Genomic DNA, 25,732 nt, shown 5'->3' on the forward strand with positions numbered 1-25,732 from the left:
TCATACATGCATGTCTAAAGATAAAGCAACAATTAACCTGTGGTGTACAGACTTACTCATTGTGCTTAAGAGCTGGGTATCTACCTGTCTGTCTCATTTTTCTGCCCACTCCCCGCCCCCCCCCCCCCGCCCCACCCCACTCCTTGACATACTTGTTCCCTTACTAACTTATACTTACCTACTTGGTTCTCTGGGCCTTCCCCTGACTCAGGGGATCAGACTTCCTACTCAACAAACTTATCCCTGTTTATATCATAAATAAATATGACCAAGAATACACTAAAAATATATGAAATATTGCCTACAACAACAATTAATGGTCCTGGAAAGACCCTGGCTAGGTAGCTCAGTTGGTTAGAGCATCATCCTGATATGCCAAGGTTGTGGGCTCGATCGCAGTCAGGGAACATATAAGAATAAACAAAAAATTGCATAAATAAATGGAACAAATTGATGTTTCTATCAAATCAATAAATAAAAAATTTTAAGAAACCTTAATGGTCCTGAATAATAAGAACTAAAGGAACAATACACACTCTTTAAAGGTTGCATTTATCTTCATCATTTTACATACATAGCAACTAATGTCAAACAGTACTAAGAACATTAAGAATTATCTTTCCTCCATCAGAAGTTGTCCATATAATCTCTAAAACTGAAACCATTTTGTCTATAAAGACTGAGCAAATAATTAGAATGTCAGTTCTTCATCTGTAAAATAGAATACACTAAAAGGAAGATAGAGTTGGACTTAGATCACATTTTTAGTGTATTCAGGAGAAAAACAATTCAGAGGTGCTCAGGTGTAGTATGGAAGGTAGATTATCACTCTCACAGTCTTCAACTTTGTCTTTATCTGTTTAACAAATCTTATTCTTAGAAAATACAAATTCTTTACTTCAAAAAAATGAGATATTGAGCCCAAGGTATCTAAATTTTCTAGTAAAGTGAGGGTTTCGTACAACTAGATCTTACTGATTTGATTTAAAACAACATTATAAAGTTGCCAGGTGTGATGGGTTGGGGGTTATCGTAAAAAGCATCCCAAAGCCTCGGGTAATTGTTTTGACCACCAAGAATAGTTAACCAAGCCATCAGAAGCATTTAGTAAATGTGGTGCTTCATAAAGTGAAGTTCCTTTCTAGAAGGATAAAGGTACTGAAGATTCACATTAACAATTAAAGGCAGTATCCGTGTTTGAGAAGAGAAGTAGAAATGGAAACATGGTAATGCAAGTAAAGACATCACCTATCCAAAGAAGAATCTCAGGGAGCATTTCGTTTCCAAATGGAAGAGATTAAAATTAGCCTTCTATAGTAGTCTCAAAGCTATGAGAAGCCCAGCCAGCATGGCTCAGTGGTTGAGCATCGACCTATGAACCTGGAGATTGCTGTTCAATTCCTGGTCAGGGCACATGCCTGGTTTATGGGCTAGATCCCTGGTGTGGTGTGTGCAGGAGGTGGCTAATCAGTGATTCTCTCTCATCATTGATATTTCTCTCTCTCTCCCCCTCACCCTTTCTCTCTGAAAACAATAAAAATATATTCTAAAAATAAAAACAATGAGAAAAGAAGTCCTAGTTTCATCATGATTATATTGTTCATAATGCTTGGGAGTTTCCATAACTCTTTAACTTACTTTCCAACCAACGTTGCTCTATTGCTTACTTGTCCTACCACTTACATAGCCAAACTTTCTTTAAAAGAGTTTCGTTTCTTGTTACTGCCTCCACTTCCTTCCCTACCTTCAGGTCAATGACGCCTCAGCCAATGCAGTATGGTTTTACATCTTACCACACTATTACACTACTAAAAATAACCTCCCAAGATCAATAAACTTCATGTTAATTCCAAATTCACCTTTCTATTATTTCCTCTGAAGCTTTTAGGACTGTTTACTATTCTTGGAAGTATATTCTCTATTCTCTTCAGCTTCTGTATTGCATGCTACATTTTCCTAACTATCAACAGCATATGTGGCTCAGAGCTATCTACCTTCCTAACTACCACACCTTCAGAGTTTAGTTCAAATGTCAATCTCTGTGTGGTCTTCCCTGATCCAAAATGAGGTTAGGGGTTTCCACCATGCTCCCACAGTATCACTTACCATTCTTTCTAATATGGCATTTTATTTATCTGCCCAGCTAACCTGTATTATTATCTGAGGCAGGCATTATATCTTTACTAGTGGCCCTGCACACGAATCTGTGCATGAGAAGCTCGCTGCCGCTTGCCTCAGCTGGCACCCCGCCCACCGCCGCTCATAGCTGCCCTGCCCTCCTGTAGCTCCCCACCACTTGTAGCTCACTGCCCCGCCCTCCTGCTGATGGGTCGTTATGTGTCACGGCTTAATGACCATTTGCTTATTACCTCTTTATTATATATGATTCTTCACTGTGTTTCAAACACTTAGAAATAGTGCCTGCTATGCTGAATGAATGAATAAATAAATCAATAGGGGGTTCTCCATCATCAGTTACAAGTGAAGCAAAATTTACACTGCAAATCTCCAGTCATGATTCTCCAGTTATAACTGGCTGAGACTGTTTGACAATATACCAAAGGCACTGAGAAAGTTACACAGGATATTTGTAAGCATATTGCTCCAGTATTAAAATTACACTTAAGATTTAAACTAAGGAAGAGGTGGTTATAATAGAACAAAAGGGGACATGCCAAGATAAGGAACACTTGTATAACCTTGGACAAATTAGTTGGGTCTAAGCATTACCTCACAGACATTTTAAAACTATAACCCTATATAATAAAAAGGCCAATATGCAAACAGACCTAAAGGCAGAATGACCAGTCGCTATGATGCGCACTGACCACCAGGGGGCAGATGCTCAATGCAGGAGCTGCCTCCTGGTAGGTCAGTGTGCTCCCACAGGGGAAGCACCGCTCAGCCAGAAGCCCTGAGCCAGGCTCACAGCTGGTGATTGCAGTGGTGGTGGCCTCCATGGTAGCGCTAAGGATATCCGACTGATGGCTCCAGGACTGTGAGAGGGCACAGGCTGGGCTGAGGGACCCTCTCAATTGCAAAAATTTCAAGCACTGGGCCTCTAGTCACTATATAATGTCAACTGGCAAAGAGAATCTGTTAAAGAAAGATACCAAAATCATCAAAACATGATTTTAATGTATTTTTAATAGTAGTACTATTTGTTTTTTTATATGCAAGGTACGTCATGATTTAAGGAGAGGGAATACATACAATTCTCAGGCTAAAAGATGTGAAAGAATATAATATTCAACCCATTTGAAAGAGAAACCTGAAAGTCAATGAGATTAAATAATTTACTACCCAAAGTTAATGCCTAATGTTAGAACTATGATCAAAACTTGAGAATTTGAAAACTCGATTCAACACTTTATCAACTAAACATTTTAACACATGATTTTACTATTTTTCTGAGTTTTCAATTAACTTTCTTTCCAAAAAAAATTTTTTTTTTATTGATTTCAGAGAGGAAGGAAGGAGAGAGACACAGAAACATCAGTGATGAGAGAGAATCGTTGATTGGCTTTCTCCTGCACCCTCCCTACTGGGGATCAAGCTCACAACCTAGGCATGTGCCCTGACCAGGGAATTGAACCATGACCTCCTGGTTCATAGGTCAATGCTCAACCACTGACCCATGAGAGCTAGGCTCAATTAACTTTCTTTTAAAACCTCTTTTCTAAGTACCTGTACATGCGAACAAATTTGTTTCCTTCAAATAGACTTCTTTAAAGATATACATATAAAACTCTATAGTAATTATTAGAAAAAGCTGCTTAAATTAAAGCAGAGAATATAAAACAAGATAGTTTTAATTATTGTAGAATTAAATTATTTCTCAGATATCTTCAAACATTTTTTGTTGTTATCAATGCTTTATTGTTGAAAACAAAATTGAAAATCTCTGGCACATAAAACAATTATTTCTACAAAAGGAAAGCCTACAAATCTTGATAATTTATACAACAGCTTCTCAGATATCTTCAAACATCTTAAAAGGTAAATTCCAAGTCACTGAATACTTCTATGCCACAAATATAGTTTTCCTATCGTTATTAATAAAGTAAGGCCTTCATAGAAAGAAAATGTTTATTTAATCCTAAAACTTCTTTACTAGACACACTAATGATCTAAATTCAACAGATTTTAAGAGGGGTATTTTTAGTTAAGAGGAACATCAACTAATTAGTACTACTATTTGCTTCAACTGACACCACTTGCTGTTTTTAAGAAACTCCATTAGAATGGATCTATATAAGTGAAAATCTTTTTGTTTGTTTTGTTAATCCTCGTCTGAGGAGGTTTTTTCATTGATTTTTAGAAAGAGTAGAAGGAAGGGAAGAGACACAGAGAGAAATGTTGATGTGAGAGAGACACATTGATTGGTTGTCTCCCAAATGGGCCCTGACCAGGGTCAGGATCAAACCTGCAACCTAGGTACCTGCAACAATACGTGCTCTTGAAAGGAATTGAACCTGGGACCCTTCAGGTGACAGGCCCACACTGAGCCAAATCGACTAGGGCAGTGGTCGGCAAACTCATTAGTCAACAGAGCCAAATATCAACAATACAACAATTGAAATTTCTGTTGAGAGCCAAAATTTTTACACTTCAACTTCTTCTAACGCCACTTCTTCAAAATAGACTCGCCCAGGCAGTGGTATTTTGTGGAAGAGCCATACTCAAGGCGCCAAAGAGCCACATGTGACTCATGAGCCGCAGTTTGCCGACCATGGGACTAGGGCATGAAAATCTTTTGTTATGAAGAATCCTGAAAGTTCCCTAGTGAAACAGTATTAGAAACATTTTCTAAGTGTTTTTTATATATAGTTTAAAAATTTAAATTTTAAATCTTTTTAATTTGCATGAAAAATAATTCTACTCACTGCCTACCTATTACACAATTCTCCCATGGTGATAAAATAAGCTCAGAAAAGATTTAGATATGTAATGAAAACTTGGATAAATTGCTGCTTAAAAAAACAAATAGGGGAGAAGGGGGCTATAGAATAAGGTCTTCTTTTTTCTCTTCCTTTCTTTATCCTTTATATTTTTACTAGAAGCCCAGTGAACAAAATTCGTGCATGGGTGGGTGGTGGTGGTGGGGGGTGTTAGTCGTCTCAGCCCAGCCTGCACCCTCTCCAATCTGGGACCCCTCAGGGATCGGGCCTAAACCGGCAGTCGGACATCCCTCTCACAATCCGGGACCACTGGCTCCTAATTGTTCACCTGCCTGCCTGCCTGATCGCCCCTAACTGCCCCTTCTGCCGGCCTAGTCACCTCCAACTGCCCCCACCCACCACCCCGGCCTGGTCACCCCTTACTGCCCCTCCCCCCGCCGGCCTGGTCACCCCTTACTGCCCCCCCCCCCGCCTCTGCCTGCCTGCCTGATCACCTCTAACTGCCCCCGCTGCCAGCCTGATCATCTCTAACCGCCTCTGATTGCCGGCCTGATAGCCCCTAACTGCTCCCCCTGCCGGCCTGATCACCCCCAGCTTCCCCCCTTGCCAGCCTGGTTGCCCTACACAGCCTGCTGTTCAGTCGATTGGTCATCCCTCACTAACCCCCCTTCCAGCCTTGTGGCCTCATGCAACCTGTGTTTGGTTGTCCATCTGGTTGTTTCGGTCGTGACAGCCCCTGGCTTTTTATATAATTAGGATAGGTTACTGCTTTATACAATCCCAGATTCCAAGATCTTCCTCCTTTGTTTAAATAATGAAAGATGATTTACCCTCTGAAATAGAGTCAGTGCTAGCCTTAAACTACCAGATACTCACCGAGTTAGGATAGTTCAAGTAGCAGATCTGACAAGGCATATCCTGTGCTGATGACCTTGTATTCATCTGGCGTGTTCGAGACTTTTTACTTGGATTAATTACATGACACTCAGCAAAGAGCTTCTCCAGGTTTCCATCAAAGTACCTGCATTATTTAAACAGAAAGGATGAGAGCCCAGCAATAGCACACTGTTAGAGCTCTCCAAAAACCTGATTTTCTATAGGAATAAGCAATGAACTGAATTAAAATAAACCAAGATTATAACCTTTTTTGTTCAGAGGAAATTTGAGTTGTGTAACTCAAATTGTAGCAAATGGAGGTATACAAGTATGAAAGCAGGTTGAGTTTTTGTTGCTGTTTTGAAATTTTTTATTTTGCTTTTATCCTGAGAATTTAACCTATTAGTATTTTAATAGTACTATAATTAAAACTTAGGGATGACAGTTATACTATCTCTAGTGATACCTTACGCATAGTAATGCTATTTTAAAAGGGTAGGCCATATTATTTACAAATAAATTAATTTAATAATAATTTTAGCTATACCAGCTTAAATATATTAGTAAGTAAACCTTCAAGTGCACCTCCACCTCTAAATCATTTTAAAAATGTAATTACATGACTCTCATTTACAAAACAAACTTGCTTTCTGAATATTGCTTGAAATACTTTTAATTTACTAGGAAAGGGGGAGAAAAAAAAAACCACACAAAAAGTTATACCTTAAAATATTTCTTTATCAAATAGTCTATATATTAGCTTTTCATAAAACACGTATCTATATATATGTAGTTCACTAAGATGTCAAGAAGCATGACATGCTAAGTACTACCTCCAGAGTTTCAACTAAACGAACTACAAATGGCTTGACAAAAAATAGTGGCAAATATGTAGCATAATATTCCCCATTAATCCAGCTGAGACATGGTCCCTGTTCTCCTTAAATATCTTAATATTCTAAAGGGAAAGCAATAGGTAAAACACAACCTTTCAATCTGTGAATCAATGTAACCAACAAAAATATTAATGCAGAATCTGGTTAATTCGTTTTTAACTTGTAAAGACTAGATTTCAATAACTACAATGTTCTTTACAAATAGAAAGTTCTCAGGTTAAATAAAAAATAATCAATACTCAGAGGTTCTCACCCCCACCTCCCCTTGCTTTCGCCCGCCTCTCTAATCTATCACCAATGGATTTCATATAACCCACCTATTTCCCCTCCTTTGATGAGATAAGACCGCCATTCTCCGGAGCACTATCCCAATCTGTTGAGATATTGCTTCCTGGCAATTGTTGACAGTTTGGCTCAAATAAACTCACAAAAATTCTTAACAGGTGAATGTTTTTTACATTTACAACAAGATCTGTCCAGCAATGATTCTGCTATGGTTACATGGAATATACTGAAATCTATTTTTACTAAATATAACAAAATCAATTCTTAAACCTATTTCTTAATTTGTCAACTTTAATAATACATTGATTGTTCTTATATTAAACTAGAGGCCCAGTGCACAAAATTCTTACACTTGGGAGGAGTCCCTCAGCCCAGCCTGTGCCCTCTCTCAGGTCTGGGAGCCCTTGGGGGATGTCTAACTGATGGCTTAGACCCGCTCCCTGTGTTGCCGTGGAAGTGGGAGAGGCTCTCGCCACCACCACTGCGCGTGCCAGCCGGGAGCCCGGCTCAGGGCTTCCGCTGAGTGGCGCTACGCCCGTGGGAGAACAATGTCTACCAGGGGGCAGTTGTTGCGTTGAGCATCTGCCCCTGGTAGTCAGTGCGTGTCATAGCGACCAGTCGTTCTGCATATTAGCTTTTATTATATAAGTTACACTTTTTCACTAATTACATTATTTTTACATGATATAGCTTTCCACCTCCAATAATGATTAATGACTTTTATTTCCTACACTTGATTATCCTGGATTAGTTAGACATAATTCAAACATTAAAATATATTCAAATGCTCACTTTGGCCAAAACCCCACTGCACCCCTTTGTTCTGCATATTGATAGTATCCATTTTCTTCTGGTAGCTATTGTTATTGAAGTCTGTGGTCAAAATAATTTTCATTTTATAATTCAAATCCTTTTTCAACCGGCTCACATATAGGTTTCTTTCTTCATTCTTGAAGATTTTAGTAACTCTATAGGGTTTATTGTAGCATTAACTCTCTTTTGAAATGCCATTCAGGTCTTAATTACTTCAAGATTCTTTAGTTATGAACACAGTGTTTGCAAGTTCCTTGTTTGCTGGCTCTTGTTTGCTGATTCCATGTGAAGCACTATAGCTCTGGTACCTTGTTTAATGAACACACATTCTCTCTGCTTCACCAACTCTGGTAAACAACTGTAAAGCATATCCTGGGCCAGTGGTCGGCAAACTCATTCATCAACAGAGCCAAATATCTACAGAACAACGATTGAAATTTCTTTTGAGAGCCAAATTTTTTAAACTTAAACTTCTTCTAACGCCACTTCTTCAAAATAGACTCGCCCAGGCCGTGGTATTTTGTGGAAAAGCCACACTCAAGGGGCCAAAGAGCCGCATGTGGCTTGCGAGCCGCAGTTTGCCGACCACGGTCCTGGACCATTGCTTCCCTCCTTTCTAGCAACCCTTGCCCATCCTTTTTCGAAAACCACATTGATGAAAATAAGTACAAGATGGCACTGTGGTTTTTACTTCAGTCCAGCCATTTCAGTGGGGAAAGAGTATAATTACAGTTTCCTCACCCCATCTCTCAGATGGTCTAGGTTTCTCAGCAGAGATTATAAATCCTCTTCTTTCTCTATGGTTCTTTCTTTTCAGTTAGTATGTTTACAAAAATATAGGTAAACAAACTTGCATTTAATCAACTTTCCAAAATATCCAGAACTTAATTTTTAATCTTTGACTACTCAACAGATATAAACCAAATAATATAAATTAAATTCTAAGGCAGGAATAATTACAGCCTAAAAACTATGGTTGTGGAGATGGGAGATTGGACACTAGGGGTACATCACTAGGTAGTGTTTCTTTTTGAATTCTGAATGACTGAAGAAGCATTGTTTGCATGAAAATCAAATATTTAATTTTGCCATTAGGAATTTATCTTAAAAGCCACTATGGCTTCATCCTATGTAATAAATGGCTAATATGCAAATCAACCGAACAGTGGAACGACCGGTCGCTATGACATGCCCTGACCACCCGGGGGAAGACGCTCAACGTAGGAGCTGCATCTGGTGGTCAGTGCACTCAGCCAGAAGCCAGGCTGATGGCTGGCAAGCACAATGGCAGTGGCGGGAGCCTCTCCTGCCTCTGCAACAGTGCTAAGGATGTCTGACCAACGGCTTTTGGATATTCCCTGAGGGCTCCCAGACTCTGCAAGAGGGTGTAGGCCTGGCTGAGGGAATCCCCCCTCCAGTGCACGAATTTTGTGCACTGGGCCTCTAGTATTTCATAAAAAGGCCATTGTTGAAATACTTATTTTCACAATGGAATCAGAAAACCAGAAATGTTAAGCAAATTTTAAGTTATATAATGGGCTTTTCTATTGTGTATTCTTAGGTTATCAGAGTTCAATCTTCCTTAGGGTCCTTAATGCTCCCATTACATATTTTTAAGAAATCAATAGTCTATTGCTATAAGCCTGAAAGGGGACAAACACACACACACACATGAATGCATTATACTATGTATATTTGTATGTTTATACATATGTATATGTATAAACATGCAAATATACACTTTTACTTCCAAATAACAACATAATTTTTAAATAACAATAACAATGTATTTTTAAATAACAATATATTTTTTAAAATTCATTTTAGAGAAATAGGGAGAGAGAAACATCGAGCAGTTGCATCCTGCACGTACCCCTACCAGGGATCGAACCCACAATCTAGGTATGTGTCCTGGCTAGGAAACAAACCCACACCTTTTGGTATACAGGATGACACTCCAACCAACTGACCCATACCGGCGAGGGCCCGAATAATTTTTATTTCAACATTCTCATGTGGCATTTTATGGATACCAGACTTCAAATTCAAAAGGCTACAAAATGGTCACAATTATTCTATGCCTTGATTATTGTTCTGACAAAGCACTAAAAGAGGTGTGTGACACCAACATCTCTTCTAGAAACTGCTATTTCAACTATCTTTTGGCCCCATTAACCTGCTTCTAATGGTGTAATTTTTTCCACTTTTAGGAAAGGTATATTTAAGCAAAAATGTCAAAGGAGGAAAGGAACAGATTAAGTAGATTTAAACCATATTAGTGAATAAGAACTACCATCATATTTGTAAGAACTAAAAAGATAAGGCATGAAAATGACATTTGTAAAAGAGCATAAAAGAGAAGACATACTAGAAGAGGAGGCTTTCCCCAGTCTTTTCATATAGACATTGGTTTCACAGCTTAATCCTCATGCCACAGGAAATAGCTAGTAGATATATATTGTATATATATAGTACAAAATACACACACACACACACACACACACACACACAATAGTACAGTATAGCGGTGTTAACAAGTTATTAAGAAAAATTGAAGTAAACAGTTCTTTCTCTTATTTTTCATTTATAATCCTTGTAAAACTATTAAAAAATGAATTGCATTACTCTGGTAAAAAGGCTCCTCAAGTACAATGTAAATTTTCATGCAAAGTAAAAGATTCACTGCATCCTTTGTGGTTTTTAAAAATATGATTTTATTGATTTCAGAGAGAGGAAGGGAGAGAGGGAGAGAAATATCAATGATGAGAGCGAATCATTGATCGGCTGCCTCCTGCACGCCCCCTACAGGGGATCAAGCCCACAACCCAGGCATGTGCCCTGACTGGGAATTGAACCATGACCTCCGGGTTCATGGGTTGATGCTCAAGCACTGAGCCACACTTGCCAGGCCCCTTTGTGGTTTTTAAAGCTATTCTTTCAAAAGGACTAAAATTTTATTTAAGACTAGAGGCCCAGTGCACGAAATTCGTGCACGGGTAGGGTCCCTAGCGGGTGCTGGCCAGGGCCTCCCTTCCTCAGCTGCCGGCTGGAGCCTCCCTTCATTCTGCACCGCCCCCTGGTGGTAAACACATGTCATAGTGAGCAATCGAACTCCCGGGTCAGTCCAACTCCCAAGGCGACACTTTACATATTAGGCTTTTATATAGATAGATTCTACAGATGACTGGTACACATATAAACTCTATAGAATTCCACAGAAATAAAACTAAGGACTTGGTGATAGAAAATCTTTTGTTTCTAAGAAAGACTTTTGGCCTTCATTAAAAAAAAATCTAATAAGGACTTATATGAGCCCATAAGAACTTGCTTTAAAAGTTTTGGGTTTTTCTCAAAAATGGATTAACGACTTAAATGTAAGACTCTAATCCATAAAACTTCTAGAAGAAAACGTAAGCTGTAAAATCCCGGACATTTATCTTAGCAATATTTTTTTTTATATATATCCTCAGTCAAGGAAACAAACAAAAAAATAAACAAATGGGACCACATCAAAAGTTTTTGCATAGCAACGGAAACTATCAACAAAACAAAAAGATAACCTACTGAATGGTAGATTATATTTGCCAATGACACATCTAAGAGGGGTTAATATCCAAAATTTATAAAAAATTCATACAACTCAACACACACACACACACACGCGCGCGCACGCGTGCGCGCAGAGTGAGAGAGAGAGCGCACGCTCATGCAATCTGATTTAAAAATGGGCGAAGAATCTGAATAGACACTTCTCCAAAGAGGACATAAAGATGGTCAATATACATTAGTGTTCAATGTCACTAATCATCAGAGAAATGCAAATTAAAACCACAATGAGCTATCACCTCACACCTGCTAGAATGGCTTATCATCAGTAAAGTGGCAAACAAATACACTGGCTGGCAAGAATGTGGATAAAAGGGAATCTCGTGCACTTTTGGTAGAAATGCAGATTGGTGCAGCCAGTATAAAAAATAGTACGAAGGGTCCTAAAAAAATTAGAAATAGAACTGCCTTATGAACCAGTGATTCCACTTCTGGGTATATATATCCGAAGAAACTCAAATCACTGATTTGAAAGAATATATGCACCCCCTATGTTCAGTGCAGCATTATCCTACATAATAAAGAGCTAATATGCTAATTAGACCAAATGGCAGAATGATCATCTGGACGAAGGCAGGGCTGCGAGGACTGGCTGAGGCTGTGAGGGTCAAGCCCCTTGCATGAATTTTGTGCATCAGGCCTCTAGTTTACAATAGTCAAGATATGAAAGCAACTCAAGTACCCATCAATGGACAAGTGATAAAAAAAAAGCTGTGGTACAACCCTGGCTGGTTTGGCTCAGTTGGTTGGGCATCTTGTGCATTGTAAGGTTGCCAGTTTGATTCCTGGTTAGGGGGTGTGCAGGAGGCAAATGATCCATGTCTCACTCTCACACTGATGTTTCTCTCTCTCTCTCTCTCTCCCCCAACTCCCTTCCTCTCTCTCTAAAAATCAATTTTTAAAAATCTTTTTTAAAAAGCTATGGTACGAATTTACATTGGAACATTTCTCAGCCATAAAAAAGGATATCTTACCATTTGCAACAGCATGGATGGACCTACTAGAAGGTATTATGTTGAGTGAAATGTCAGTCAAAGACAAATACCATATGATTTTTCACTTATACGTAGAATCTAAAGAACAATATAAATGAACAAACAAAACAGAAACAGACTCACAGATACAGAGAACAACAGATTCATGGCTGCCAGAGGGGAGGAAGTTTGGGAAACTGGGTGAAAAAGATAAAGGGCTTGAGAAGTACTGATTGGTAGTTACAAAATAATCATGGTAATGTTAGGTACAATGTAGGGAATATCTATACTAGTAAAAGGGTAATATGCTAATTAGGACAGACGTCCATCCAGACAAAGCCCGGGGCTCAGGCTGTGTAGCTGCTGCGGCCAGCAGTGGCAGCAGTGGCGGGGTGATGGGAGTGGCACCTTCCCCTGATCAGCCAGGTCGCCTGTTGCAGAGGAAGGCCAGACTGCAGCTTAGGCCCGTCAGTAGGGCATCCCCTGAGGGCTCCTGGACTGTGAGAGGGGGCAGGCTGGGCTGAGGGACCCCCCTTCCCCCAGTGCACGAATTTGCGTGCATCGGGCCTCTAGTCTCTATATATAAAAGCCTAAGTGACCTTATGACTGACGGTTGACCAGTTGCTATGATGCGCACTGACAACTGGGGGGCAGACGCTCAAGACAGGAGCTGTCCCCTGGTGGTCAGTGTGCTCCCACAGCCAACCTCCCACACCCAGCTAGCCACCCCTCCCCCCCCCCCCCCCCCCCGCTGCCTGAGAGACCCCGACTGACAGCTGGCAGGCCCAACCTTGACCAGGACTGGGCACTATGGCCCTGATAGGCCCTGATCACCGGCCAGGCCTAGGGACCCCACCCATGCATGAATTTCATGCACCAGGCCTCTAGTAGTCAATAATATTGCAGTAACTATGCATGGTGCCAGGTGGGTACTTGAAATATCAAGGGGATAACTTTGTAAAGTACTGTATAGGAGACTGTGTAACCACTATGCTATACACCTAAAACTAATACAAAATAGTGAATGTAAAATGTAATTGAAAAAAAAAATTGTCCTTTAGAGAGGTAAAAACAGTGAAATATCAACAATCTATTCTGGTTTATTATGGTTCAATAAAAATAAATTAACATTTATCTTTTTATCATCACTAAAAAAAAGTTTTGGATTTTTAATGCTAATCTAAAATTATTTCACATTTTATTACACGTGGTTTTTAGGAAAGTAAGTATACAGATCATGTATTTTTAAGAAAATGTAGAATACTTTTTGAGGTCAATATAAAAAATTTTTCCCCTATTGGAGAAAACAAAACCCCACTAAAACAAAACAAAACTGCATGATAACAAAAATCTAAGCTTGCTAAGCAAAAGAGTACTTGGACAAAGAAGCTACTAAATCAGTAATGGGCAACCTTTTGAGCTTGGTGTGTCAAACTTCGCCAAAAAACTGAGCATAACTCGGGTAGTGTGTCACTTTGAGGAAAAACCATTATTTCGTGATATTTATAGTTTAAATAACATAAATGTATAATTGTTATATATAATTGTATTTAATAAACCAAAAACTAAATATTTAACTTACCTGCTTAGTGACTTCTTTGTTCATCCGTCAGTCGGTTTCTTTTGTTGGTCTTGATATTATTTAGCTTGTGTGGGGTGCCATGAACTAAGATAAGTGAGGGGGAGGGGGAATTCTTTAACTAACCTGCCTATTAGTGACTTTTTTGTTGCTGAATTTCATTGGCTAAACCTTCAATTGAAGGTTGGTATTTTGTACACTTCAGGCCCAAGCAAGCGCTACTAACTTCATCTGTCAATCTGTTTCTTTGGTTGGTTTTGATATTATTTAACGCTGAGAATAAGGCCTCACAAAAGTATGTAGAGGGAAAATTTGTGAGTAAAGCCATTGCTATATTTTTCAGGGTGCTAAAAGTGTCTGGTAGTCGGTTCCAGGCACTCCAAATTTCCTGTTCGTAGTGGCACTCCTCTTGATTCTCCAAGCGGCACCTTTCCAGATTCTCAAGCTTTGACCTCAAGTCGACAAACACCAGAGCCCAGATACTGTCTTGAAATTCTGCAAGTTGCATCTCCAAATCATCAATTTGCATCCATTGGAAACCATTTAATTCCAAACTACGGTAGACTACTACATCAGGATACTTAATTATTTTCATGGTCTGTTCTAGACTTCTAAATTGACTAAATCTATCACTAAACTGGTCAAGTAACGAGTCTAAAACATGCTGGTACTTCATATGCAAGAGTTCCATTTCATTTTGTACAGCTGCACTGGCCTTCTCAAAATACTTTGTTACTCGAGGAAAATACTTACAAGTTTTAGTTTCTACATCTCGCTTGAAAATTTTAACTTTACTTTCAAAAGCTTTTATGTATCCAAACATAACGTCAATACTTTTGCCAAAACCTTGTGACTTTAAGTTCAGTTCATTAATATGAACAGAGAGATCTGTAAAAAACATCAGGGTGTTGACCCACTTATCATCATTAAGCTGAGGAAAGTTTCCCAGATCCCTATCGTCAAGAAATACCTTAATTTCTTCAAAGCACTCAGGAACTTTGCCTTGGCTCAGCCATCTTACATTATTGTACATCAGCAGTCCACTGTAGGTGGAATCAACCTCCAGTAAAACTGCTGAAAATTCTCGCTTGTGAAGGGGGCAAGCAGCTATTAAATTAACTATTTTTGTAACAACTGACATTAAGTTGTTTAAGTCGGTGAATCCTGCCTTGGCACATAAAGCCGCCTGATGGATAATACAATGAAAAGGCACAATCGGATGTACAATAGCTTCTGAAAACAATTTGACAAATCCGACTTTTTTCCCCATCATATTTGGTGTCTCATCTGTCGTCACTGACACAACCTTAGAGATATCAATGCTTAGGTCACGAAATGTTTGTATAACAACCTTACTTATTTCACTTCCTGATTTACTTGTTGACACTGATACTAACTTTATCAACTCTTCTCTCATAGTGAGACCATCAGAATATCGACCAATAATGGGCAACTGAGCATGTGATGTGACATCAGTAGTTTCATCAAGAGAGATCGAAAAATATTTACACTTCCTTACGTCTCTCTTTAATTGATGTTGTACGTTTGTGTTCAGTCTCATTATTCGGTCTTTTATGATATTTCTACTGAGTGGTAACTTAGATATTCTCTTAATAATTGCATCTTTATTCTGCATATCATGAAAGAGAACTGGCACATCTTAGGAGAGTTTCTTTAATAAATTCTCCCTCACTGAGCGTTTTTCCATGCTGAGCTATAGAGTGAGCAATGCTCAAACTTGCAGATGTTAAATTTGTAGAGCCTTTCATAAATTTAAGGATGGAATTAGATTGGCTCTTATAAAGGTGTAGCTGCCTGGAAATGTATTCCTTCCTTTCATCCTCACTTTTTTCCAAGAGCTGGGAATGATTAGTTTCAAAATGTCTATTTATATTCCACGTTCTGCTTACTACCGTTTCAGTACATAGAACGCAAAATGATCTGCCATTATTTTCTATAAAGCCATACATCTCGGTCCATGTCTCTTGAAAGGGTCGGCCACTGCTACTACCACTTCCTTTACTTAACCTTAGTTTTTTTATTTTTTGGGTTCTTCATCAGGGGGGCAGTGACAGAAGATAGAATTATAAATAGCTTGTTAGGCCTGCAGGCAATTAGGGGTTAACTAGCCTAACTAACCACAAAATGGTGCATATAACTGTCTTTTAGGAAAGGGCAGGATTAATAAGCAGAAATAGGGGTTAATAAGGATGCACAACAGTAATAGTGGTGAAATGGAGTCTGCACTATGGAGCAAGATGGTGTTCCTTATGTGAATTAAAATGGCTGCCGTTATTTCTAATGGTGGGAAACGGCACCCATAGCACGCCACAAACCCTCGCCTCTCCCAGCCTCCCCCTCACTTATCTCAGTAATGATGGATTAGAAATCCATGACACCCCAGAACAGTAGATAATGGTTGCTGTGGTTAACTGTTATTTGGTTACTGGTAATGGCAGGGCCCCCAGAGATGCGTCCCCCGCTGCGTTCCGCTGCTCCCTGCTCTGCCGGCGGAAGTGAGGGCAAAGATCCTGGCTTAACCGGAAGTCCCAGAACTAGACGCTCTGTGCCGGACTTCTGTTGTTTGGTGTACAGACCTCCGGCACAGAGTGTCTAATAGGGGAGGATGGAACATTTGCGACTAGAGTCTTGGAGTTAGATTCTAGTCGCAAATGTTTCATCCTCAGGAGCAGCAAATGTTTCATCCTCGGCATGCGGCTGCCTCAACGGCCGCGTGTCATCAGAAATGGCTACAGTGCTGACACGCTTGTCATAGGTTCGCCATCACTGTACTAAATACTACTACTTTCAAGTTGCAATACAAAAATCTTATTGCATAATTTGAGAAACTTTCTGTAATTCGTTACCTATACTTTATCCTTTTTGATGCTGAGCCATGATGAAAGCAAGTATATTAAGAAACTAACCACAGTGAAACAGAGGTAAGATAACTCCTTCTAGACTTGAATTAGCAAAATTACAGTGTCTTACAAAAAGGCTTTCACACCCATTTATTACAGAAAAATTTAAGTACAGTCATCCCTCACTCTCTGTGGGGGATTGATTCCAGGATCCTCCATGGATACCAAAATCTGCAGATGCTCAAATCACTCATATAAAATGGCATGGTATTTGCATATAGCCTACACACATCCTCCTATATACTTTAAATCCTATCTAAATTACTTATAATACCATACAATGTAGATGCTATGGAAGTAGTTGTTATACTGCACTTTTTATGACATAATGACAAGAAAAATAGTTTGTACATGTTTGGTACAGATGCAACCATTGTAGGCCTAACTACACAGTACAGATGAGCAACAACATCACTTTTTGTTTTTGTTTTTTCTGAATATTTTAGATGCACAGTTGGTTCAATTGTAGATGCAGAACTCATGAATATGGAGGGTCAGTTGTATATATCTTGTTCATTTGGCCCTTTCCACACCACCATATCGAATTACCATACACCAACCCCCCATTATCAACATTTTGCTAATCAGAAAGCTTTTTTGAAGAATAAGATTTAATTACATATGAACTTTCAAGGCAGATCTGAAACTATACCAGGCATTTTAAGAAGCAGCTAATGAGTATTCCCTTCATAACAGAGACTAGAAAATTCTACACTAGAGTCTCCAGGAGACACAAATGGTGGTTTCACAGGTATTTCAGCCACACTTAAAGACACATGTTCACCTTCACAGGTCGTTATCCAAGTTCTTTGGCTTGATTATGATTACTTCAATTTACCAAATTCTTTTAACCTAAAGTCCCTGGACCTTCAACAAGTGTACAGCATACAAAACATTATAACTTACTTAAAAATGTTCATCCTCCCTACTGCCCTGGAGAAGCTCCAAAGCTTTTACTTCCTCAAGAGACTATACCTACCCAAATGACAAGAACCAATATTATTTTTAAAAACTATTTTTTACTTCAAAGAAAATTAAGACAGTAGCTTCTATACCCTCTGTCTAAATATATGTATGCAAGGCAAGTCTATTCCCTCTGCTCTGCTCAATGGTCTTCACCCCCGCCACGCTACTTGTTTGATTTATGCAACAGTGAGTCTGATTCCAATTAAAGAAACAAATGGTATATAAAAAGAAGCATCCTCTTTATCCTTTTGATAATGGTGTTTCAATATACTTAATGGAAATCCTCTGGTTGTAAATACTGAGAGCCTCAAAGTATGTTTAATCTCGCTACGCTAAAACTAAGAATAAGCAATCAAAACACAAGACAGGCCCTGGCTGGTGTGGTTCAGTTGGTTGGAGCGTCAACCCGTGCACTGAACGGTCAAGGGTCCTAGTTAAGGCACATACCCAGATTGTGGGTTCAATTCCCGAACAGGATGGATACAGGAGGCAACTGATCGATGTCTCTTACATCAATGCTTCTCTCTCTCCCTTTTTCGATCTCTAAAAAATAAACCAACCAACCAAACAACAAAAAATACAGTATATAATTAATCAATTTTTACATAGTTCCATCACAGATTAAGCAACTATATGTGGGAACTATGCTAGTTAATGGCAATATTAATTGTTTTAAAGGAAAGAGAGGGACAGTTTTTTGCAAAATGATATGCTAAGTATGTAAGAGGAGAATGCTAGAAAAGTAATAGAAAATGCAACTAATGTCAATAAGTCAAAGAATTCAGAGAATAAAGAAATGTCAGTAAGTGAAATTGGCCCTAGCCGGTTTTGCTCAGTGGACACAGCATCGGCCTGTAAACCAAAGGGTCCTGGGTAAGATTCCAGTCAAAGGCACGCACCTTGGTTACAGGCTTCTCCCTGGTCTGGGCTCTGGTCAGGGCTCGTGCAGGGGGCAACCAATCTATGTTTTTCTCTCTCATTGATGTTTCTCTTTGTCTTTCCCTCTCTTCCACTCTCCCTAAAAACCAATGAAAAAATATCCTTGGGAGAGGATTAACAACAACAACAAAAAAGTCAAATTGACAACAGTAAATGTGATAAGAATTCAGAGTAAGAGATCCAGAGGGCATCACACAAGTTGTTATATGATGTATAGAAATGTACATAATGTCTGTGAGCACAACCCCAAAATGAAATATTATTGATGATCCCTGAACTTATGCAAAGATATAAATAACTCTTGAGGAGACTGGGGCCTGAATAATGGAAGACACCCCAATAGAGTGTACAGGAGTAAGTACAGACATACAGAATAAAAATATGGAAGGATTTCAAAAGTCAGATAGTATAGCTTTTTAAAAATATATATTTTTTTATTTACTTCAGAGAGGAAGGGGGAGAAAGAGAAAGATAGAAACATCAAAAACTAAGAGAGAATCATTGATTGGCTGCCTCCTGCACACCCCCCACGGGGGATGGAGCCTGCAATCCGGGTATGTGCCCTGACCAGGAATTGAACCGTGACCTGCTGGTTCATAGGTCAATGCTCAACCACTGAACAATACCAGCTGGGCAGTATAGCTCTGATATAGTAGGAACAACCACAAAGGTAGTACAAAATGTACTACACAAAGGTAGTACAAAAGGATGACAAAATGAATTGACATGATCAAAGCTAAGTTTAGGACAGATGTGATTCTAAAGCCTAGGAAAACAGTAAAGAAAATGTCTTGGCAAAATGTTAATATTTACTTATAAGGTACCAAAGGTAATATTAATCCTGCATGTTCAAAAATCAAGCCGAATCATACCTTTTAAGGTTGTTTCTTTTTCCCATGTCTGTGTGTGTCTTAAAACTATTTTTGTTGTAAAGTAACACAATCCTAGAAAAGTTAATAAACATAAATGAACAGCTTACAAACTGTTATAAAGCAAACATGTATATAATCACAACCCAGGACAAGAACGCTGCTAGTATATTCCTTCCCAGTAGAATCACCAACCAGTTTTTCTTTATAGTTTACCACCTGAATACGTGTCCAAGGCAATATAGCTTATTTTATTTTTTAAATATTGATTTTAGAGAGTAATAAGAAAAGAAGGAGGGAGAAGAAGGGGGATGGGGGGGAGGGAAAGAGAGGGGAGGTAATGAGAGAGAGAGAGAGAGAGAGAGAGAGAGAGAGAGAGAGAGAGAAGCATAGATTTGTTGTTCCACTTATTTATGCATGCACTCATGCACTGGTTGATTCTTGTACATTCCCTGACGGGGGATTTAAATCTGCAACCTTGGCATAATCGGGATGGCGCTCTAACCAACTGAGCTACAAGGCCAGGGCAGTTTTGTCTGTTTTTGAATGTCATATTAACAAAGCATATAGAAGATAGGTTGTTTTTTTTAAATCTGTCCTTTCATCTATGTAATCATGTATAGCTCTATTTAATTTATTTTTTTGTTGCTGAACAATTACACACACACATACACACACACACACATAGCATAATTATCTATCTGCAGATATTTTGGTTGTTAGTAGATTTGAACTATTATGAATAATGCTGCTATGAATGTGAACATGCTTTGAGTATATGACTTGAATGTTAGAGGTGCATATTTCTTTCTATCAGGTATATAACTGGAAGTGAATTACTGGGTCAAAAATATCACACAAATACTAAGAGAAAGATTTATATTTCTTTCTAACAGTTGTTTTACCAACTTATCTATAGACTTTTCTGAATTTTCTATGTACACAATTCATTTCATTAGAGAATATTTACTATTTACATTTCCCTTATAATAGTTGTACTTTATTTTTCTTTTTTTGGTATATTAGCTAGGACCACCTTCAGTATAATGCTGAACAGAAATGAAGATAACATATTCATGTCTTGAACACCATCTAAAAGGGAAATCTTTTCAACATAAACAGTGATATCTCCTATAGATTTGATTAGGTTACAAAAATTCTCTTTTGTGCCTAATTTGTTAATGGTTTCTTCATAAAATCATGAATAATCACTGATTTTTAGTAACCTAACCTAACCAAATTCATGAGAAAAACTAAAATGTTTTACCATGAATTTGTTCAAGTGACCAAAAATATCGAATTGTTTCAGGCTAAACCAATCTAGCATTCCTAGGATAAATCTGATTTGGCTATGCTGCCCATTATCCTTTTAAGTTTGCTGAATTCAACTTGTAAATATTTTAGAGTTTTTTTGTTTCCTTATTTGCATCTATGTACATGTAATTTTTCTTTGGGTTTTGCTATCAAGGTTGTAATAGCTTCATAAAGGTGGGGGATCCTCCTTTGCTATTTTCTAAAAGAATATTAAGATTAGCAAATATAAGGTTGGAGTTACTGTCTCATTCAATGTTGACAGAATTTTCCAGTTAACACATCTGAACTGAAGACTTTTCTTCATAGAAAATTTCACTTTATAGCCCCCATACAGGTTTTTCGATTTTGGTGAACTGCAAATTTCTAAGAATTTATCCATTTTATTTAAAATTTCAAATTTTGACACAGTTATCCACAATATTTTATGAGATTTAAAAAAAATATTTGCAGAATTCAAAATGACTTTCTTTCATCCTGATATTGAATATTTGTGGCTTCTCTTTTAATCTCACCAGTATGTCAATGTAATCAATTGGAAAAAATTTTCTGGCTTCTTGATTCCCCTCTACTATATGTTTATTTTCTACTTTATTAAATTGTGTTCTCTGTTATTTCTTCTTGCATTTCCTCTGCATTTATTTTGTAGCTCTTTTCCTATTCTGATATATTGTAATCATTACTTAAAACTTTTAAGATGAATTCTTAGCTCATTAGTTTCCTTATACAGACAGTCCTCAGTTTATGTAGGACTCGATGTACCTTGTTTTGTGGTTACATCACCATCTCCCATTTATTTGTTTATTTTATTTTTTTAATATATTTTACTGATTTTTTACAGAGAGGAAGTGAGAGGGATAGAGTTACAAACATTGAAGAGAGAGAAACATCGATCAGCTGCCTCCTGCACGCCCCCCACTGGGGATGTGCCCACAAACAAGGTACATGTCCATGACCGGAATTGAACCTGGGACCCCTGAGTCCGCAGGCCGACGCTCTATCCACTGAGCCAAACCGGTTACGACTCCCATTTATTTATTAAAACAAAAAGTTACGTCATCCTAAATAATAGACAAATATGCAAATTGACCATACCTCTGACATGCCCACAAGCCACGCCCACATCCAATCAGAGCGAGTATGCAAATTAACCCAAACCAAGATGGCTACAGCCACAGAGAGCAAGGTTTCCTAGGTAACAGAGGAAGCCAAGCTTTCTGCCAGCCGTTGCAGGCCTAAGCCTCCATTCAAGCTACAAAGTTTCAATTATAGAAGGTAAACAAATTCAAACAAATGGCGGCAGAATGGAGCTTGAGAGAGCAGGCCAGGGTTGCCGCCGGCAACAGGGGAAGCAAAGCTTTCCACACACCCTGGCCGGGCCCACCCGCTTAAGGCAACAAAGTTTTAATTATAACCCCAACAGAAATGGCTGCCGGCTGCGGAGGGAGCCCCAGGCTTGGCTCCACTCCAGGCTACAAAGTTTCAATTGTAGAAGGAAAATAAATTCCAGATACCAGGGCCTCTGCTTGCATTGCCAGGGGGCGTGGCCGGCCTGAAAACCACCTCAGGCCCCTCGCTCAGGCCGCCCCACGCCCCAAGGGTACCCCACCCTGATCAGGGACACTCTTCAGGGCAAACCAGCTGGCCCCCACCCCTGTACCAGGCCTCTATCCTATCTAATAAAAGAGTACTATGCAGATTGATCATCACTGCAACACACAATATAGCTGCCCCCATGTGGTCAAAGATCCTGCCCCCATGTGGACACAGGATGGCCACCACAAGATGGCCAGCAGGAGAGGGCAGTTGGGAGGCACCCGGACTGCAAGGGAGGGCAGTTGAGAGGGACCAAGCCTGCATGGGAGGGCAGTTGGAGGTGATCAACCCTGCAGGAGAGGGCAGTTAGGGGTGACTAGGCCTGCAGAGGAGGGAAGTTGGGGGAAAACAGGCTGGCAGCAGAGTGGTTAGGGGGTGATCAGGCTGGCAGGCAGAAGCGGTTAGGGGCAATCAGGAAGGCAGGCAAGCAAGCAGTTGGGAGCCAGCAGTCCTGGATTGTGAGAGGGATGTCCGATGTCCCAGCTTGGAGAGGGTACAAGCTGGGCTGAGGGACAACCCCCTCCATGCACGAATTTCGTGCACCGGGCATCTAGTAAAAGAATAATATGCAAATTGACCCTAACCCTGCCACACCCACAAGCCACGCCCACCAACCAATCAGGAGCAAATATGCAAACAAACCCAACCAAGATGGCTACAGCCACGAAGAGCGGGAGGGAGGCTTGGGTTTCCCCAGCAACAGAGGAAGCCAAGCTTGCTGCCTGCCCTTGCCAGCCTAAGCCTCCACTCAAGGCTAAAAGGTTTCAATTATAGAAGGTAAACAAATCTAAACAGTAATGGCGGCAGCCACGGAGCTGGAAAGAGCACGAGGCAAGGGTTTCCCCCAGCAATGGAAGAAACAAAGGTTTCCACACACCCTGGCCGGCCCAGGCCTCCGCTTAAGGCTACAAAGTTTCAATTATAGAAGGTACATAAACCCCAAAAGAAATGGCTGCTGGCCATGGAGCGAGCAGGAGGCTTGGCTCCGCTCCAGGCTACAAAGTTTCAATTGTATAAGGTAAATAAATTCCAGATACCAGGGGCTCCTCTTGGGTCGCCAGGGGACATGGCTGGTCTGCAAACCACCACAGGCCCCTCGCTCAGGCCGCCCCACACCCCAAGGGAACCCTCACCCTGATCTGGAACACCCTTCAGGGCAAACCAGCTGGCCCCCACCCCTGTACCAGGCCTCTATCCTATCTAATAAAAGAGTAATATGCAGATTGACCATCACTCCAACACACAATATGACTGCCCCCATGTGGACACAAGATGGCCACCGCAAGATAGCCAGCAAGGGAGGGTAGTTGGAGGCGATCAGGCCTGCAGGGGAGGGCAGTTAGGGGTGACCAGGCCAGCAGGGGAGGGCAGTTAGGGGCAACAGGCTAGCAGGGGAGCAGTTAGGCATCAATCAGGCTGGCAGGCAGAAGTGGTTAGGGGCAATCAGGAAGCCAGGCAGGTGAGCAGTTGGGAGCCAGCAGTCCTGGATAGTGAGAGGGATGTCCGACTGCCCGTTTAAATGGGCAGTCAGACATCCCTCAAGGGGTCCCAGATTGGAGAAGGTGCAGGCTGGGTTGAGGAACACACACCCCTGTGCACGAATTTCGTGCACCGGGCCTCTAGTTTCAACATATGTACATATGTGCTTTATGTTTTTTATTATTTACTTACCACAGGTAAAGGTCAGGAATTGTTATCTTTCTTTAAATTTTTTTTACTGTTTCACTTCATTACTGCTGTGTATGTGCTCCATGTGAACGACACAGGTGCTTATGTGGGTGAAAATCACGTTACATTGTGCTGTAGGAATGGATCTCCAACATAACCTGAGGACCTGCTGTATATACCGTACTTTCCGCCATATAAGATGACTTTTTAACCCAGGAAAATCTTCTCAAAAGTCGGGGGTCTTATACGCCGGAAAATACGGTAGGTTAGAAAAATCTCTGATAATGTATATCAGATTGCTTAAAACCCAAATACTGTATTTTCCAGCGTATAAGACCTCCGACTTTTGAGATTTTCCTGGGTTAAAAAGTCATCTTATACGCCGGAAAATACGGTACATTAAAGGCTATAAACTCCACCCTTAAACAGAATTTGGTCTGCACTCCATAACTCTCCTCCCCTTAACATCCAAATCCTTGCTTGTTTCAATAATTCTTAGTGCATGATATTTTAATTAACACTGATAGAACTTCAAGTGTTGGCTTAAAAAAAACACAACACAAAACACCACCAAGGCCAGGTATAACATAAAGCTATTTATATTAATTAAAAGAGAGAAAGATAAATGTCATATGATCTCACTCATTTGTGGAATATAATGAACAACATAAACTGATGAACAAAAACAGACCCAGAGACAGAGAAGCATCAATCAGAACGTCAAACCTCAGAGGGAAGGTAGGGGAGGGTGGGGGTAAGGGGGAAGAGATCAATCAAAGGACTTGTATGCATGCATATAAGTTAATGGACAAAGACACCAGGGGGGTGAGGGCATGAGTGGGGGTGGGGGGGTGTGAACAATGGAGGATAAGGACACATATGTAATACCGTAATCAATAAATTAAAAAAAAAGATAGCACTGTTTACGAATATATTTTCCATGGACACAGTATTCTCAGTTGATATTTATTTTCCTCCAACTTATTGAGGTATCATGCAGCTATCATGTCCACTGTAGCTATTGAGAAATCAGCTGTTCACTAGAAAAATACAAGTATAATATATTCTCCTTCTACATTTTTTCTCTGTATACATTATTTATACAACATATACACCTTTCTCTGTATCTTTATTTCTACACCTTTACTATGTTTTAAAATGTGTTTCTTTTTACCATATTTCATAAAATTCAATGGTACCAAATTTTCATGATCTTACCAGAAAGTGAAATGGAAAATTTTTACATAAACCAAAATTTCAATCTTGTTGGACTATGAGGTGTCATTAATTGAAAGATGCATTCAGATTTAAGACATGTCAAAATGTGAAAAACCACAGTTCAGGATCAATAAAATCGTATCTATTATACAGTAAACCTTGATATAACGGACTAATTATGGCAAGGGGGTGTCTATTAAAGCTGAAAGTCCATCTATCTATATATATAAAAGTGTAAGCGACCTGACGACCGGCCAGTAGCTATTGAATTTAATTAAAATATTTACTAAACACTGACTATATGTTAAGATGCA

At 39.6% G+C, this 25,732-nt stretch overlaps 1 protein-coding gene across 3 annotated transcripts in view; it reads right to left on the minus strand.

Moving 5' to 3' along the window:
• The window catches only part of ARIH1 (ariadne RBR E3 ubiquitin protein ligase 1), a 175,759-nt gene that overhangs the window by 59,227 nt on the left and 90,800 nt on the right, over positions 1 to 25,732 (minus strand). For all 3 annotated transcript variants that reach the window (XM_079788687.1, XM_079788686.1, XM_079788688.1), the window contains one exon: positions 5,778 to 5,922. In XM_079788687.1, coding sequence (XP_079644813.1) covers positions 5,778 to 5,922 — 145 coding nt within the window. The remainder of the gene's footprint in view (positions 1 to 5,777; positions 5,923 to 25,732) is intronic.

Source organism: Cnephaeus nilssonii (assembly GCF_951640355.1).
Source record: "Cnephaeus nilssonii genome assembly, chromosome: 1".
Classification (NCBI taxonomy): domain Eukaryota; kingdom Metazoa; phylum Chordata; class Mammalia; order Chiroptera; family Vespertilionidae; genus Cnephaeus; species Cnephaeus nilssonii.